Source organism: Choloepus didactylus, chromosome 25 (genome assembly GCF_015220235.1).
Source record: "Choloepus didactylus isolate mChoDid1 chromosome 25, mChoDid1.pri, whole genome shotgun sequence".
In the NCBI taxonomy this organism is placed as follows: domain Eukaryota; kingdom Metazoa; phylum Chordata; class Mammalia; order Pilosa; family Megalonychidae; genus Choloepus; species Choloepus didactylus.
In genome coordinates, this window is record NC_051331.1 from 5694323 (window position 1) to 5710534 (window position 16212).

Consider the following 16212-nt stretch of genomic DNA (forward strand, 5'->3'; position numbering starts at 1 on the left):
CAGGCTTCTGTGGGTTCTCCTGTACCCTGACAATATCTCCTTATGTGCAATAGCCTTGGTGGGTTTCTGTTTCTTGCAACCACCCCTTCCCCAACAATGAGACTTTGTAACTCTGGCCTGGTTCAGGGAATGACACAGTTTATCATGAGCCTCAGGGTTAAGGGAAAGAACCCACACACCCACCGCCCTCCTGGTGGAAAGCTTTTCCTGGAGACAGAGCTGAAAGGAGAGAGATGAGGAAATAGTAGTTAGCTGTCACTCACCTTCTCCCCAGGAATGCCAATGGGTCCCTGGGGACCAGGAAGTCCCTGGGGACATTTAAAAAAAAAAAAAAAGAGTCAGGGAAGGCATGGAAAAGGACAGATGGCCTGAGGCTTTGGCTGGCCATGTTTCCCTCCTTACTGGGAAAGATAACAAACCTGAGACCCAGGATTTCCCTGCTGTCCCGGAGGACCTGGTTCTCCTGGAGGACCCTGCGGAGAAAGTGGGAAGTTTAGCAAAGCTGGACAGGATCATCGTAGGGAGGTGTCAGTGAAGTTGAAATGGGGTCTCGTAGGAGTGGACAGGATATGGACAGTTAAGGGGAAAAGGAGGGATCAGGGAAGGGTCATGGGTCAGAGTGTCAGAAAGGGTCAAGAGTCAGAGGGCAGGACACACACCACATTTCCTTTGGCTCCTGGGGCACCATCAGTTCCAGTTATACCCTGGGGGAAGAGAGAGTGTGAGACCAGAACAGAGAGAGTCTGAGTGCAGATGGAGAGGTGAGTGGGCAGAAAGTCCAGACAACAGAAATGGGCATGCAGAGAAGAGAGAAAGGTGAGGAAAAGACAGGCATGTACTCACCGGGCGTCCTGGGGGACCGGGGGAGCCCCTGGGACCAATCAGTCCTCGGGGACCCTGCAAGAAAGTGGGAGTATTAACCCTGCATCATATCTGAGCCCTGTTCTGGGGCCCTAAGAGTCTTGACTCCCCTCCCCTGTACTAGGCAAGGGGTCCAGGGGACCTTGGTACTCACCGGCTCCCCAGCCTGGCCAGTGGGCCCTAGAGGTCCATGGGCTCCCTGCAGGAAAACAATATCACTTGGAGAGAGGAGAGGTACAACCCTCCGAGAAACATCTTCCCTTATCTCAGAGTCCAAATGTGAGGTGGGGCCCAGCAGACTGAGCATCCCCGGTCTTGCCTCCTAATTCACGAAGTCTCCAGTCCTCAAACTGGCTTTTTGAGCCCCATTGGGGTCTTCTGGCCCTCCAGTGCAGAACCTCGCCCCTAATCCAGTCCCACCACCACCACCACAGCCCCTCTCTTCCTCTCGCTCTCATTCTGGCTCCTTGGCCTCCAAACCATCCCCTAACTCTCTCCCAAACCTACCTTCTCACCGTCCTCTCCTGGGGGACCCGGTTGCCCCACATGGCCAAAGTCCCCCTGGAGTGGGAACAGAAGGGAGCTCAGAGGAGAAACTTGGGGGTGGAGATCAGCTCCCCCTGCCCCCAGGAAAGGCACTCAGGCATGAGGTGAGGACGCAGACACAGTGACCGATGCTTTGACACTGGGGGCAGGGATGGGGCGATAACACTGGGAACGGGGCTTGAGCCTGGGGGCAGCCTCACACACTCACCCTTTGGCCCTTCTCACCAGGCAGCCCTGGCAGGCCATCAAAGCCCCGATCACCCTGTCCAAAGAGACACCAGCTGAGCCTGGACCCCCTGCTTGATCCTGATGATGCCCCTGTCCCAGTCCAGGCCCGTTACCTACCTTGGGCCCCGTGTCCCCTGGGAGTCCCCGAGCCCCATCAGCTCCAGAGCGACCCTATGGGAGAGGGGAGCTCAGGGGCCAAGCAAGAGTCAACTTCTTGGAGCCCACACTCAAAGCATCCTACCTTCCTGTGACATTAAATTCTCACACCTCAAAAAAAAAGAATCTACCTCCCTTGTACCCCTCCCCAAAATTAGAGATTCAGTGACATTATTATCAACATCATCAAGATACCTACTAACATGTATTGAGCATCTTCCACAAAGCCATGCTAGGGTTGTTTTAGTACCAAGTTAACCTCCCAAGAGGTTAAAAAAAACTCAAACTCATCCATTTTTTTAAAGCCTGTATTTTCTTTTCTTTTTTGATTCTTTTTTTAGAGCAGTTGCAGGTTGACAGAAAAATCACGCAGATAGTACAGAGTTACCGTATCCCCACACACACACCCACACACCCACACACACAGTTCTCCCTCTTATCAACATTTTGCGTTAGTGTGTGGTACGTTTGTTACAATCGAACCAATATTATAATAATTTTATTAACTATAGTCCATAGTTTACATTGTTTCACTCTTTGTATCATACAGTTCTATGTTCGGTTGTTTGTTTTTTTAATTCTGGTAATATAGACACAACCTAAAATTTCCCATTTTAATTGCTTTCACATATACAATACAGTGGTGTTAATTGCATTCACATCTTTGTGCTACCATCACCACTGTCCAAGAACAAAACTTCTCCATCCATCACCCCAAACAGAAACTGTACCAATGAGGCATTAATTCCCCATTCCCTACCCCCACCTCAGCCCCTGGTAACCTGTAGTCTAGTTTCTGAATTTCTGACTCCATAAATGTGCATATTCTGCTTATTTCATAGATGCAAGATCATACCGTATTTGTCCTTTTATGCCTGGCTTGTTTCACCAATTATTCTTTATCCCCAGTGCCCTGGCTCTAATTCAAGTCACCACCATCACCAAAATTAAGAAAAGCCATCTTTGGCCTCCATTAATCACCCTGTGGGATGTTCCCCACTGCACTTGTAACTATCTGGAATTGTCTTATTGGTCATTTCCCCCCAACCCGCCGGCCACGACACTCCCACTCTTGCACATGCTGCTCCTTCTGCCTGGAATTCTCTTCTTTCTCCTAGTTTCTGCCTGTACTTCAGATCTCAGTTCAAGCATCACTCCCTCTGGCAAATCCTCCATAATTCTCTGACCTGGCCAGAGCCCTTTGTTATAAACTCAAAGAGCCAGAGCTGCCATTCCCTATCCTCAGAGCTCTGATCCCACCAATGACACCAGGAGATGCTGGGGCATGGGGCCAAGGCTCATGTTGGGTGTTGAGAGATAGACAAGTGGTGACCTGGGGTCCTAGGAGTCACTCACCATCTTGCCCTCTCGGCCAGGGGGTCCAGGAGGGCCCTGGAGACCTCGGGGACCCTGTAAGAGACAGGAAAGGAGAAAGGAAAGGAGAATAATGAGGAGAAGGGATTTATCTTAAACCATTTCATAGGAATAGCAATAATTGCAAAGCTATTCTCCTCCCCTTCAGCATTCTCCCCAACCATGGCTCCCAGGAAAGACCCCTCCATTCCAACCCTGTTTCCACTCCCAGCAATCTCACCTGTTGCCCCATTTCTCCTGCTTCTCCCTTCAGACCTGGATATCCAGGGAGACCCTTGGAGGAGGAGAGATGGGGGAATGAAGTTAGAGGCAGGAGACCCTTCTCCACTGATGCAACCCCCTGCTCCTTGCATCCCCCTTACTCACCACAGGACCTGGCCGCCCAGTGAGCCCCACTGGGCCAGGTGGGCCCTTCATGGAGAGCTGGAGAGACAAGAGAGGAACAGAGTGTCAAGTCTCCCACAGGACCACCAAAGCCCCCTCCACAAAAGCATCTTCAGGAGACAAACATCCCCCTGTCTCCTGACCAACCCTTGATTGCTCTCCCATCCCTGTCATTCTCCCAGCTGTCCTCTTATTACACCCTGTTAGTCCCCTGATTATCCCACCACTCACCTGAGCCTGCTGCAGGACTGCCTGAGCCTGGGCCTGCTGGAAGGAGACTGGGGGTCCTTTGAGGGAGCTGCTTGCAAACTGGAACTGGGGAGCAACTCATGGTGAGGGGATCCTCGAGGAAAGGCCCACTCCTGGGTCAGCACTCCACCCCCAGGGCTGTGCCACCCCAGCTCCTTCTTACCGGCATCACAATCACAGTGCCTGGGAGGCCCCGGACCCCGTCAGTGCCAGGGATCCCTGGGAGGCCAGCAGGGCCCTGAGGCGGGGAGACAGAGGCAGGAGGTGACAGAGAAGGGACATAGAGATGGAGAGGAACGGGGAGAGGGAGAGAAGGAGAGAGATGGAGAAGGATGGAGGCAGAGAGGTGGAGAGAGGAAGAGACAAAGAGGTGGTGGCAGGAAGATAGAAAGATGGAGTGTGAGAGAGTCATAGAAAGTGGCAGAGAAAAACAGATAAAGACAGAGAGATGGAGAAAGAGACAGAAGAGAGGTAAAGAGCCAGAGACACAAAGACATAAGGAAGAAAACAGAAATGAAAGACACTCAGATATAGAGACAGACATAAGGAGAAAATCAGGGAATAGGCCCCCCCAAGACAGAAGAGGAGCCAGAGAGAATTCATAGGTGGGGAAAGAGAGCAGGCAGATGAATCAGTTCCAGTCCCAGAACAGTGTCTCCAGCCCCTCAGACATCCATGCTCCCAACCTCAGTTCCGCAACCCGAAACCTCACTCCCCAGATGGATACACCCCAAGGGGAGCCTCTTACCAGTATCCCGGGGTCACCAGGGAATCCTGGGGGGCCAGGAGGGCCTGAGGGGCCAACCACCCCCTATTCGGCACAGAGAAACAACAGATCATGGAAGCACAAGTTTTGAGCCAAGCTGACATCCGGACCTCCACTGACCCTGGCCCCATGTTGACCCCTCAGTCTCTACCCCACCATTGAGCCATCCCTGATCCACATCAACCCCCATCTTTACACCCCAACCACTCCTCCATTTTGACTCCTCCACTGAGCACCCCAACTTCCCATTCCAGGAGCACAAACACCCTTAATTGGAAGTGAAAGGCAGGAAGAGAGAAGCACAGTCATGACTCACTTGGGGTCCTGGAGTTCCTGGAGGTCCCACAAACTGCTGTCCCTGAACGGAGAGAAGAGTGTGACTCCCCCCACATCCTAACTCAGACCTCTCACTGCCCCCTCCCAGCCCCAGGTCCCCTCACCTTTTCAATCACTGCTGGTTCTCCTTTTTCTCCCTTCTGTCCAGCACCCTGAGGTACAGTGAATGGAGGAAAAAAGAGATGTGAGGCTCAGCTACTTCACACTTGTCTTCTCAATCCCTTCTCCCTCCCACCCCATGCAGGATCCATCCTCGGAGCTGCTCCAGCCATTCTTTCTCCAGCCAGTATGCATTCATCATCTCGGCCTCTAGCATCAATCTAGCAATGCCTTGTCAAGGTGAAGGGCATGAACTCTACAGCATGGCTGCCAGGCCCTAATCATGGATCTGTCACTTACTAGCTGAGTGATGATGTCGAGCAACGTACTCAGCTCTTCTGACCTCATCTGTAAAGTCAGTAGGTGAATGATGATTATATATATCCCACATGAAGATGAATGAGTTAAATCGATGCTTGGCCCAGCACGAGCACTCAGGGCAGGTTGGTTATGATTAATCTCCCCCTGTCTTGCCTCATGCCAAGGCTAGAGCCTGGGCCTTTTCTTTGTGTTATTTTTCTAGGCAATTTCATCCAATCTCTTGGCTGAAGGCCCATTGCTCCGCTGATGAGTCCCAGGTCATTATCTCCAGCCTAGACCATCTCCCCCAAATTCCAGAATCTTCTAGCCAACCATAGACTTGACATCTCTATTTGGCACATCCAAAATGGGATCCCGGGACATTCTCCATCTGCCCCTCCTTCAGACTTCCCATCTTAATCAAGTTTCCACCATGCAATTGCCCAGTCATTCTTGTATCTGTCTACACCTCCAGCAACAAGTCCAAAAAGGAGCATGTCCCAAATCCACCCACGTCTCTCCATCCCCATGCCATCACTCTCTTTCACTCTCCTAGACTACAGGATTCCCTGCTGACCCTCTGGTTCCCCCTACAGTCCATATGCCACTCAGCAGCCAGAGGGAGCTTCTAAGGCTGCAAGACAGATCACGTTGCATCACAAGTGGCTTTCTGTCGCACTTAGACTAAGAGCCAAACTCATCCCCCTACCCACACAGTCATCCGTTAGCACAGTGCCTGTCACACTGTGGGTGTTCAATAAATATTTATCGACTCTACTAGGGTGGTGGAAAGACAGTCTAGGCAAGATAAGCACAAAGCAAGAGAGCATGTGTCTCCCTTCCCTTGCACCTAACCCAGCCATCTGGACTCACAGGAAAGATCTGGAACTCGGTCCTCAATGGATGCTCTGCTGCCCGGAAGACGGGGCCCATGGCGGAGCCACCTCCTTTCCCGTCCTCCACGGAAGCATCATTCTCCAATATCCCCAGCTCAGTTCCACTGTCAGGGTCCACACCTCCCTGAGGACATTAGAACACACCAAAGTTTGCTCCTGTGCTCCTCATTCTCTACCACACACACCCAGGTATGCCCCTGTTGAGCCCCACCCACTTCCCACTGACCTCTAGGATGCTGACATTGCGGCCAATGGTGACAGTGGTGGTGATGACCAAAGGGGACACGGGGGTCGGAGGCAGAGTTGGGGCTGGCACCTTGGTCTTAGGAATGTCAGCAGCAGTCTGGAGCAGGGACAGTGGGAGTGTAAAATCTGGAGTCCAGGAGTCAGGCCAATCAAGACAAAAGGGAGGTAAAAGAGGAGACAGGCCTTGCCCCTGGGAGCTCCCAGTCTGGGGAGGAGGACAGAGAAGGATTCCCAAGGAACATCAGAGGGGTGTGGGGTAGAGGGGTGGCCACTGGAGGCAAAGGTGTGCTGGCTGGACCAAGGCAGCCAGCAGGAGAACCATCATGGATGGAGGAAGAGTAGCCCTAGGCCAGATCCCAGAGGCCTGGGAAGCAGAGCTCCATAGTCAGAGTCAAGGTTCAGGACGCAGGACCAGAGTCCCAGAAGCCTACACCACACATCCTCTCACAAGGCAGAGCTGAGTGATCAGCCAGGCAGACCACAGCTGGAGAGGGAGCTGGAGCTCCTCTCTAGACAGCTGCAGAGGAACTGGGTCAAGGCAGAGGAAGAGGGCGGTGGGGGCCCAGGTGAGCGGCTAGTGTTGAGGAGCGGGCTGGAGAGTGGCAGGTCCATGTCCCGGGCCTGAAGTGAAAACCTCTTTACCTCCACTGATGCTGAGAGCAGAGGTAATGCAACCAGTGACAACCCAACAAGAACCCCAATCAATGACCCCCACCAAGGACTCCAAACCAGTGATACCCCCAACTAATAACCCATATCAGTGGCCCCCACCTAATTATTCCTACAACCAGTGACTCATGAATGACCTCCCAATTAATGATCTCCATCAATGGCCCCAGCCAATTACTCTCCAATCCAGTGGCCCCAACCAATGACACGCCACAGTAATGCCTAACTAGTGGCCTCCAACTAATGATCCCCACCAGTGATCCCCAAACCAAGCATTGATGACTCCCAAACTAAAAACCCACAGGGACTCCCAAACTAATGACCCCATCCATGATTCCCTTCAAGTCATCCTCCAACTGCTGACCCCAATCAATGATACCCATCAGTGACCCCACTAGTGCCTTCCAACCGGGGATCCCCCACCAATGACCCCTAACCAAGAATTCTCCCAACTGATGAACCCCATCAATCACTGTTGTGCTGGTTTGAATCTATTATGTATCCCAGAAAATCCTATGCTCTTTTAATCCAATCTTGTGGAGGCAGACTATTGAGGGTGGGACCTTTTTATTAGGTTTTCCATGGAGATATGACCCCACCCATTCAAGCTGGGTCCTAATCCCCTTGCTGGAGTTCTCTATGAGAGGATAAAAGGCAGAAACATTTTGGAGAGAGCTCAGAGAAGCTGAGAGATGTAATCCAAAGTTTGCCCTGGGAGAAGGAAGGAGGACCCACAGGAGCTCAGAGAGTCATTTTGAAACTTGAAGGTGGGAGGAGATCAGCAGACATCCCCATGTGCCTTCCTATATGACAGAGGGACCCCGAACGTCAGCTGCCTTTCCTCAGATAAGGTATCTTCCTCTTGATGCCTTAATTTGGACACTTTCATGACCTTCAATCTATAAATTTGTAAACTAATAAATTTCCATTATAAAAATCAACCCATTTCTGGTATATTGCATTCCAGCAGCTTTAGCAAACTGAAACAATTTCCAACTTCAGCCCTAAACTAGTGATGCCAGTAACACCCTATCATTGACTTCCAACAGTGACCCAACTAGTAACTCTCCAAACATTGACCTCAATCAATATTCCCTTACAGTGACCCTCAACCAATGATACCTATCAGGGAGACCAAATAGTGCCCCAATCAATGGCTTTCCCAATGAATAACAACCCTGATCAATGTCCCCAACAAGTGAACCCCTAGTAAGTCAAGAGAGGCCAGAGGTCAGGGACCGTGGATAAAGGACCAAGGATCGGTGATGACCTGCCATCAGAAGTCAGGTGATAAAAGAGCAGAGGTGAAAGGTCACATCCCTTACCTGGTTCTCCAGGAAGCCAGGAGGGGGAACCAGGGTCATCGTTTCCTTATTTTTTTTCTTCCGGCCCTTCCCCTTGCGACCTCGTCCTTTTTTCTTCCCCTTCCCCTTCCCCTTCCGTCGAGGGGAAGAGGTTTCTGGCTCACGCTGGGGAGCCTAGGAAGAGGGGCCCAATCAGATCCAGAGCCCCCCTGCAACTTCCCATCCTCTTGTTGGCGGGAGAGTTCACAGGGGTCCACTGGTCCTGTGTTTTGAGGTCAGAGGTCAATCAGCCCTGTGACCAGGCGTCAAGGTCAATCATGTGACCTGGAGTCTAGGGTCACTCGGTTATGTAACTTTAGGTCAATGGTGACTGATGCCTGGGATCTGTTTGAGGTCAGAGGTCATGCTTAGAGGTCAGAGTTCATTCATTCCTGAAATCTGGAGCCAGGCATGACTCAGCCAGTGACTTCAGGTCAGGAGTGATGCAGCCCCTCACTCACCCCTGTGGTTGGGGGGTCCAGGTCGTCACAGCCAGGAAGGTACAGCTCACAGGCCTGGAAGGCGGCCTGAGGGTCTGGGGATATCAGCAGCTCCTGAATATCTCCCTAGAGTTGGGGTGTGGGAAGGGGGGAACCGACTGACTCTGTCTTCCCATCCCCCGACATAACACTGCCCACCTCCCAGCTCCAAGGCTTGGCGTTTCCCCACCCAGAGCACCCCGAGTGTAAGAAGGGGGTAGATCTGGCACAGCCCCGGAGACCCCTCTACCCACTGAAATTGAGAGAAGGAAAGAGTATCGGGGTCACGCAAATTCACCATCGCAAACCACACCCCATAACATCTGTCACACCAAAAGCAAGTCCATTCCTTCACTCTCAGGTACACAGTGCTAGGGAACCTTCTAGAATACTGGGATGAGGAGAGGAACAAGATAGACACACTCCCCAGCCTCCTGGAGGTGACCCACAGCACAGTCACCAGCTCAAAACCCATCCATCCCACAGCCACAGCCCCACGCGCCTCTCCGGCACTCAATGTCACAGCCGCCTCGCACAAAATCACACACCAGCACAACCACCTCAGTACACATTACAAACATGTAGCCTCATGTCCATCCTCCTCTGTGACAGGCAAATGCCCCTGTCTCACCGTCACACGTTACAACCGTATCCTCCCACAACAGGCCATGTTCTGTGGCTCTACAGCCTCACAATCCCATGCTGTGATCGATGACACACACAGCATGGTGCTCTCTTCTCTCAGCTTCCGGGACTACGCTGAAGCCTGACATCTCCCTTCTCCAATCTCTTCTCCTGAGTCAGGAGGAAAACTCCCTCCCCCAGCCAGTTCCCTGCCTCAGTTTCCCCATCACAAAAAACATACCTCAAAATTCTCCTCCCCTGGATCCTGGGTTCCCAGCACCGTGAGTCCAGCTGTGCTGATGAGTCGAGGCCCCTGGCCCACCACGGGGGGCTGGGGTTCACAGTCGGCCACCAGAATCGCCGTCCCACCTTCTACACTGACAGCTACACGGTGCCACCTGTGGGGGACAGCCTCAGTGGGGGGGTGCTTGTCACCCCAGCCCTTCTTGGATGTCCACCCTCTCTGCACTCACCTGCCGTCTGTGAGATTGACCTGCTGAGGGAGGGGGCTGAAAGGGTTGCCTAGGAGGCCCAGAGCCGGCCCCAGAGCCAGCCCCAGCTGCCGGACACCCTTCTCATCGTAAATAGACAGAAGGACGGACTGGCTGGCTGGGTGGCTCCGCAGAGTGATCATCACAGAGAAGTTCTCAGGAAAGTGTCCATCTGGGCAGCCGGAGGGAAAGGGGTGGCTCAGATAACCTGACAGCTGACCCATGCTCCCAGAATTAACCCCAACCCCTCCTGCCTCGACTCACCTGGGAAAAGCTCCGATGTGGGGACACCGAGCGTGCTGCCCTTGCCCATCTGGAATGCCCGGTCACCCTGCGGGGCCCTCTCGGGACAGAAACCAGGCCCCTCGGGGAGCCCAGCCTGGGACCCCCGCACTCCCAGGGCCCTGAGCACGTCCACGGGGTCTGCTGCAGAGAGAAGCAGGGGAGGGGGGAGGCTGTTAGAGCAAGCCCAGGACTCCATGTGAGTGGCTCAAGTTTCGGGAGGTGCAGCTCCGCCCCCCCATTCTCCCACCCCACTCCACCCCCACCTCCTTATTTGTGGTTCAGAGAGAAGCAGCAGGCTCCAGACCAGCTCTAACACCCCCACCCCACAGCTGTTCCGGGCTCATCAGTCTGTTGACCTCTGCTTTTCCTTCTCTTGGTTTTTGGTGAGAAAAAAAGCTGACCTAGTTCTAGGATGAATCAAAGCTTCCTGGCCGGAGCCCCAGAGCCAGACTGTCCTCCCTCCCCCTCTCCCCCACACCAGCTCTCTGGGGCTGCTTCCTGAGCCTGGAGCCCCCTTGCCAGGGGAAACCCGCCTGGAGAGCAGGGGCTCCTTGTTTATGTTCTTCTCCCACCCCGTCTCCCCACTAGGGCCTCCTCCCTCCAACCACCGCCATGGCTGACCTCCTCCCTCTGATTAGCCTGACTGCCACCTCCCTTGAGTTCTTGCTTCTGTCCTCCTGCTTGACCTCCATCACGACCTTCTCCCTTTGACCGCCACAACCTCTGAACTCCTTCCTATGACCTCCTACCTCTGATCACTGCCACTTCGGATCTCCTCCGTCTGACTTCCCCCACTGACCTTCTCCCTCTGATCATCCTCACTGATTTCTCCTTCTGGATACCCCTCTTACCATCCCCTCTCTCTCCTCCTGCCTCTGTCTGATCCCAACCTCTTCCCTCCATCTCCCCTTTCGACCTCCCTCCTCTGACTTCTCCCTGATTGCCTCCTCTGGTCTCCAGCCTCTGCCTACCCCAGAACCCCTCCACATGATCTCCCTCTCTGATCTCCTCCTTCTGTCCACCTCACTCTGATAAGCCCCTGGCCTCCTACCTCTGACCCTCTTCCTCTCTCATTTCAGCAAAGGAAGAGAGTTGTCTGGCCCCACCAGAATCTAATGGAGGCCATCCCACCAGCCCAGCCCCAGGCAGCCAGGCCAGCGCTAAGTGGAACCACATGGCTTGGGCAGGAGTGGGGGGGAGGGCTTCCCCTGGGCCCAAAGCCTCTGCCCGATCTTCTGCCCTCTCCCCTCACCGCCTGCCCCACTGACCCCCTGACCCAGCCTCTTGGCAGGAGCCAGATTCTGCCAAATCTGCTGTGACCTCACCTCCCAGGGGTGGCTCTGCTGACCTCACCATTGGGAGCTGGGGTAGGGGGCCAGACTTGGGAGAGATAGGGGCTTGGATGAGGGACACTCCCCCACAACCATCCCAGTTCCCCTGGGTCTGGACACTAATTCTCCAGATTCACAGAGACCTGTTCTAGCCTCTGCTCCCCCTTTGTCCCCAACCCTCCCTCTGCTCCTTCTCTCTCCTCTCCCCCTCCCCACCCTCTCTCTGTCCCACTTTCAGTGTCAGTCTTTCCATGTCTCTCTCTGTGTCCAACTCCAAATCAATCTCTTTTTCTTGCTCTTTCTCTGTCTCTGTCTCTTATGTTCTCAGATAGAGAGAGAGAGAGAGAGAGAGATAACTTAGATATAGTTATCTATGGATGGATCTCTCTCTCCCTCTCTCCTTCTCTCTCTCTCTCTCTCTCTCTCTCTCTCTCTCTCTCTCTCTCTCTCTGAGTCTGAGTGTGGATTGCTCTCCCTGTCTGTCTCTCTCTCTCCAGCCCCCCACCCCACCCCATCTCTAATTGCCTGTTCTGTGGCCCGGCTATCATTAAGGTTATTTGGGTTACAGCCCCCCGGGGCTGAGAACCAGACTCCCAGGCTCTGCTGACCACAAGGGTCACTTCCCTCATGGAAAACTCATTCCAGCTGGCCCCTCTCCAGGGGAGACCCAGGGGAGGGCTGAGATTCCTGACCCCCACCCCATGTGGCCCTCCCAGGCTCTCCTCCACCCCACCCAGGCCCCAGCCTCTGTGCAGGCAACCACTGCCCATTCGCATTTAAAAAGTCCTTCCCAGCATCTAACCCAAATCCCTCCTGCTTCAGTCTTGTGCCCGGTCTGTAATGACCTTTCAGAAACTGACTGCCCTTTCTTTGCACTGCTGGCTTTGTGACAAGGAGACACACAAGAGGCATTGAGACCCGCTTGCAGGGTCAGAGGGGTGGGGGGCTGCCAGGAACCCAGGCTGCTTACCCCACAGACTCTTTCCCTGTCCTGCCCAGGGCACCAGGGAGACACCGGGTGGGTTCGGGGATGTGAAGGGAGGTAGGCAGGGATCAGGCTGGGACATGGTTGGTATTCCCCCAGGTGTGTAGGAGAGCATAGGTGTGTGCACGTGCTATGGTGTGAGCAAGATTGTGCCAAAGAGTGTGACTCTGAATGAATCGGGGAACAGCCGAGCGTGTGATGTGTTGGCATGTCACCGGGTGGAAGTATTTGACCTGCGCTGGTGAAATCAGGTGGGGTTGTTGGAAAGTGCCATGCGACCCTGTGAATTGGGGCCAAGGCGGTTTGGTGAATCCGTGATTGCAAGGGCTGAGACTTGTGATGGGAGTGTGTAATTATGAGCCAGCCAGCGAATGGGTGCTGGGTTGTAAATTTTGACTGTTTGCCTGTGTGCCAGGGGATGCATGTGTGCAAGAAAGTGTAGGAGGATGGCAAAAGCCAGACCGTGTGATGGGGCTGTGTGGGCGTGGGCACCGGTGTCCCCGGGGGACTTTAATTCCTAATGGATGCGTGAGATTGCACCACCACGTGGATATGGGAGCATGGGAATGGGGCATAGGCCAATCTAGGATTATCCACGTGGGCAGACACCTCTCCGGAGCCCAGAGAAAATGAGAGAGTGGTATGTGTGTGCGTGCGTGTGTGTCGGAGGGACTGAGCTCGCCTTAGGGAGGGACTTCCGGGACGCCCAACTCTGGGACGCCCCCCTACCCCGAACCCTGCGGGGTGGGGGCGCGGCGCGCAGCCAGAGGCTCACAGCTGGGCGTGCGTCAGCGCTGACTCACCCGTCCCGCGGCCCCCGGGACTCCTAGGGGGCCCCTGAGAAATTCCTCGGGAAAAACACCCTGGCTTCGCGCAGCTGGGGGGCTGGGGAGCGACTTCCACTCCCGCCCCCGCCCGCGCTCCGCCCCGCCCCGCCCTGGGCCCCGCCCGGCCTCGCCCCTCTCCGCAGCCCTCCCGGGGGCCCTGTCCGTGGTGCTGATCCCGGCCCTGGGGAGCGCGGGGAGGGGGTGGGGAGGGGGCAGTGGAGGGGCGCACGGGGTGGACGCGCGCCAATTTGGGGCAGAGGGAGGAGAGGGTGATCGGGCTGAAACCAAATGGGGAGACGAAAAGGGAACTCTGGACCCCCGAACAGCCTCCTCCCACACTTGCCCCCCACTCACCATCACCCTCAGAATGACAGGTAATTAGTTAGCCTCCCCAAATCACAACCGCACCCCTATCAGTGTCACCCAGAACCACACAGTCACACACCGCAGCACACACACGGTTATCCTCAAAATCAGCCGCACACACGTGGACACACCTGCACACCCACAACTCACACTCACCCTCGGAGGGATCATCCCGTTCATAGTCACTGTCCACCTCCAAACACGCACATGGGTTCACTCCAAATGGCCACACACACATTGCTACACACACACACACACACACCTGCATACTGCATGCATTTCCACGCACCTGCCGAGTAAAACACGGCCACACGTTTCCCCGTCCCCTACTCCCACCCCCCCCCAGCTGTCACACCCACAAATCGCCCGCAGCCAGGCACTCGCGTCCCCACCTCGCACCGTGGCACCCAGCAACGCGCACGCCCCTTTTCCCGACTCCACCCCGTCTTTCAGGACCTCTCCAGATCCTGCGCTCCCGGCCCCATCTCCTCCTTCCCGGCTCACCGGCCTGCGTCCGGAGCAGAAGCTGCAGCGCCGCCAGGAGCAGGCAGAGGCCGGCGGGCGGCTGGCCCCGGCCCGGGCGGCTCCCCATTCGGGAAGGACCCACGCGCAACGCGGGTGGCCGGACGGGTCGGCTGCGGGGCGCAGGGGCTCCACGGGCTCCGTGCAAGTCGCCGGCGGCGGCCGGCTCCGCTCGAGATCCACGGGAGACTGCTGGAGACCCCGCCCCGGCCTCTCCCTACGCTCCAGCGCGGGGCCGGGCGGGGCCGCTGCTGGGGAGGGGGGGGGTGCTGACAGCTGGTGGGGGGAGTTGGGAAAGTTTGTCCTGAGCGCTGATTGGCCAGCTGGGCGTGGAGCCCCGGGCCAGGAGCTCGGTCATTCTGGCCCCACCCCACCATGGAGGAGGAGGGTCACTCCCACCCAACCCTAGAATTCGGGGTCCCAGTCTTACCCCCAAACCTTTTCCGCCTCACAGGCCCCCTCCGAGGAGATCTTAGCCTTATTCAAAACTTCAGGCTTCATTCAGGCCCTGGAATTAAGGGATACGGCTTTATCCCAAATCCTTTGTGTCTCACCCAGAAATCCAAATGGGGTTCCAGCCTCACCCCAAACTCTCAGGTATCTGCCTTGACTCACAATAGAAGGTCCCAACCTCACCCCCATGCCCTCTCCTCAGCCCCCCAATTAAGGGGGGCCCCTCCCATGTCAGTCTTCATCCCAGATCCCAAAATGAGGTTCCCAGGCTTACCTCAAGCCCCCATCTCCACTCAAATTCCAGAATTGGGTGTCCTGGCCCCACCCCCAAATCTTCGTCACAGATTCCAAAACACAGCCCCCACACTTTCACCCCAAACTCTCGCTGTTCAAATAAAAGGGTCCAGACTCTGTCCCTAATCCTCATTTCCTCACACAAGCCCCCAAGTGGATGTTCCAGCCCCAATCCCAAATCCTCATGCATGCCCCCCATCAAATAGGGTGGGAGGTTGGCCCTATCCCAAAGCAATTCACTGCTGCTGAAAGGGGAGGAATGAAGCCATTTTGGGGTGCAAGGTAGAGCCCCCCCCACCTTGCAAGCCTCCCCCACAATGTGAAGAGGCCCCAGGGGGTCAGGTAGAGCTGTCTGTGCAATTATACAGGTGCAGACATGCAGAATCTGAGGGTGCTTCCCCAGGGAGGAACCTAAGGGGCGTATCCTGGGCACTGAACTGCCCCCACCAACAGCAAGGGGAAGAGAAGAAAATCAGTCAGTTGCCTCCTCCCAGCCCCTGGCTCCTCAGACAATGAGTCTCTGTGTCCCTGGAGAGGAGGGGGGCGGGGCCCCATCTGTTCTGAGAAGGAGCTGGGGGGCCCCAGGGGGAAGGAGAGGGAATCTGCCCCCCAGCAGCCCCTCCTCCCTTCCCAGGGAGACTTCTCCAACTAAAAGACTTCCACCGAGTCCCCACCCAGCCGTGCCCTGCCCTGCTGGGAGCTTCTTTCTGTCCTCTAACAGTGGCGTCTTCTGACAATTCTTTGCCCATTCCCTCTGCGAAAGGACTCTTTAGGGACCCATCCCTCGGTCACCTTTTCTCCCTCCCTCCCTCCATCACCCAAAGCAGAGGCAGCAAGAGAATCCCTCTTTCCCCTTCCCCACCATGCAAGGAAACTTTCCCCAGCCCTGAATAATCTACAGTCATAATAAAAAGCTCCCAGTGATGAACTGCAGATGGGGGAGAAGGGGCTCCCTCCGCTGACATCAGGGTCAGTCCTGCACCAGAGTCTCCCCGCAGGGGACCTGCTGGAGGGTGCTTATGGGGGAGCAGATGAGCTGAGGACAGATGGCAAGGGTCAGGGGCCGCCCAGCAGAGGGCACGTGTCCAGGGAGGGGACCGAG

General features: G+C 55.3%; 1 protein-coding gene across 1 annotated transcript in view; it reads right to left on the reverse strand.

Annotated features, from left to right (window-relative positions):
• COL5A3 (collagen type V alpha 3 chain) overlaps positions 1 to 14552 on the reverse strand; it is a 38137-nt gene extending 23585 nt beyond the window's left edge. The window contains exons 1-24 of the mRNA XM_037818398.1: positions 14346 to 14552; positions 10312 to 10473; positions 10030 to 10219; positions 9798 to 9954; positions 8915 to 9019; positions 8436 to 8588; positions 6422 to 6538; positions 6173 to 6319; positions 5005 to 5052; positions 4881 to 4922; positions 4547 to 4609; positions 3962 to 4036; positions 3781 to 3864; positions 3532 to 3588; positions 3386 to 3439; positions 3148 to 3201; positions 1753 to 1806; positions 1616 to 1669; positions 1369 to 1422; positions 1016 to 1060; positions 844 to 897; positions 660 to 704; positions 420 to 473; positions 264 to 308 (exon numbers count right to left, since the gene is read on the reverse strand). Coding sequence (XP_037674326.1) covers positions 264 to 308; positions 420 to 473; positions 660 to 704; positions 844 to 897; positions 1016 to 1060; positions 1369 to 1422; positions 1616 to 1669; positions 1753 to 1806; positions 3148 to 3201; positions 3386 to 3439; positions 3532 to 3588; positions 3781 to 3864; positions 3962 to 4036; positions 4547 to 4609; positions 4881 to 4922; positions 5005 to 5052; positions 6173 to 6319; positions 6422 to 6538; positions 8436 to 8588; positions 8915 to 9019; positions 9798 to 9954; positions 10030 to 10219; positions 10312 to 10473; positions 14346 to 14433 — 2001 coding nt within the window. The 5' untranslated portion in view covers positions 14434 to 14552. The remainder of the gene's footprint in view (positions 1 to 263; positions 309 to 419; positions 474 to 659; positions 705 to 843; positions 898 to 1015; positions 1061 to 1368; positions 1423 to 1615; positions 1670 to 1752; positions 1807 to 3147; positions 3202 to 3385; positions 3440 to 3531; positions 3589 to 3780; positions 3865 to 3961; positions 4037 to 4546; positions 4610 to 4880; positions 4923 to 5004; positions 5053 to 6172; positions 6320 to 6421; positions 6539 to 8435; positions 8589 to 8914; positions 9020 to 9797; positions 9955 to 10029; positions 10220 to 10311; positions 10474 to 14345) is intronic.
• Between the last annotated feature and the right edge of the window lie 1660 nt (positions 14553 to 16212).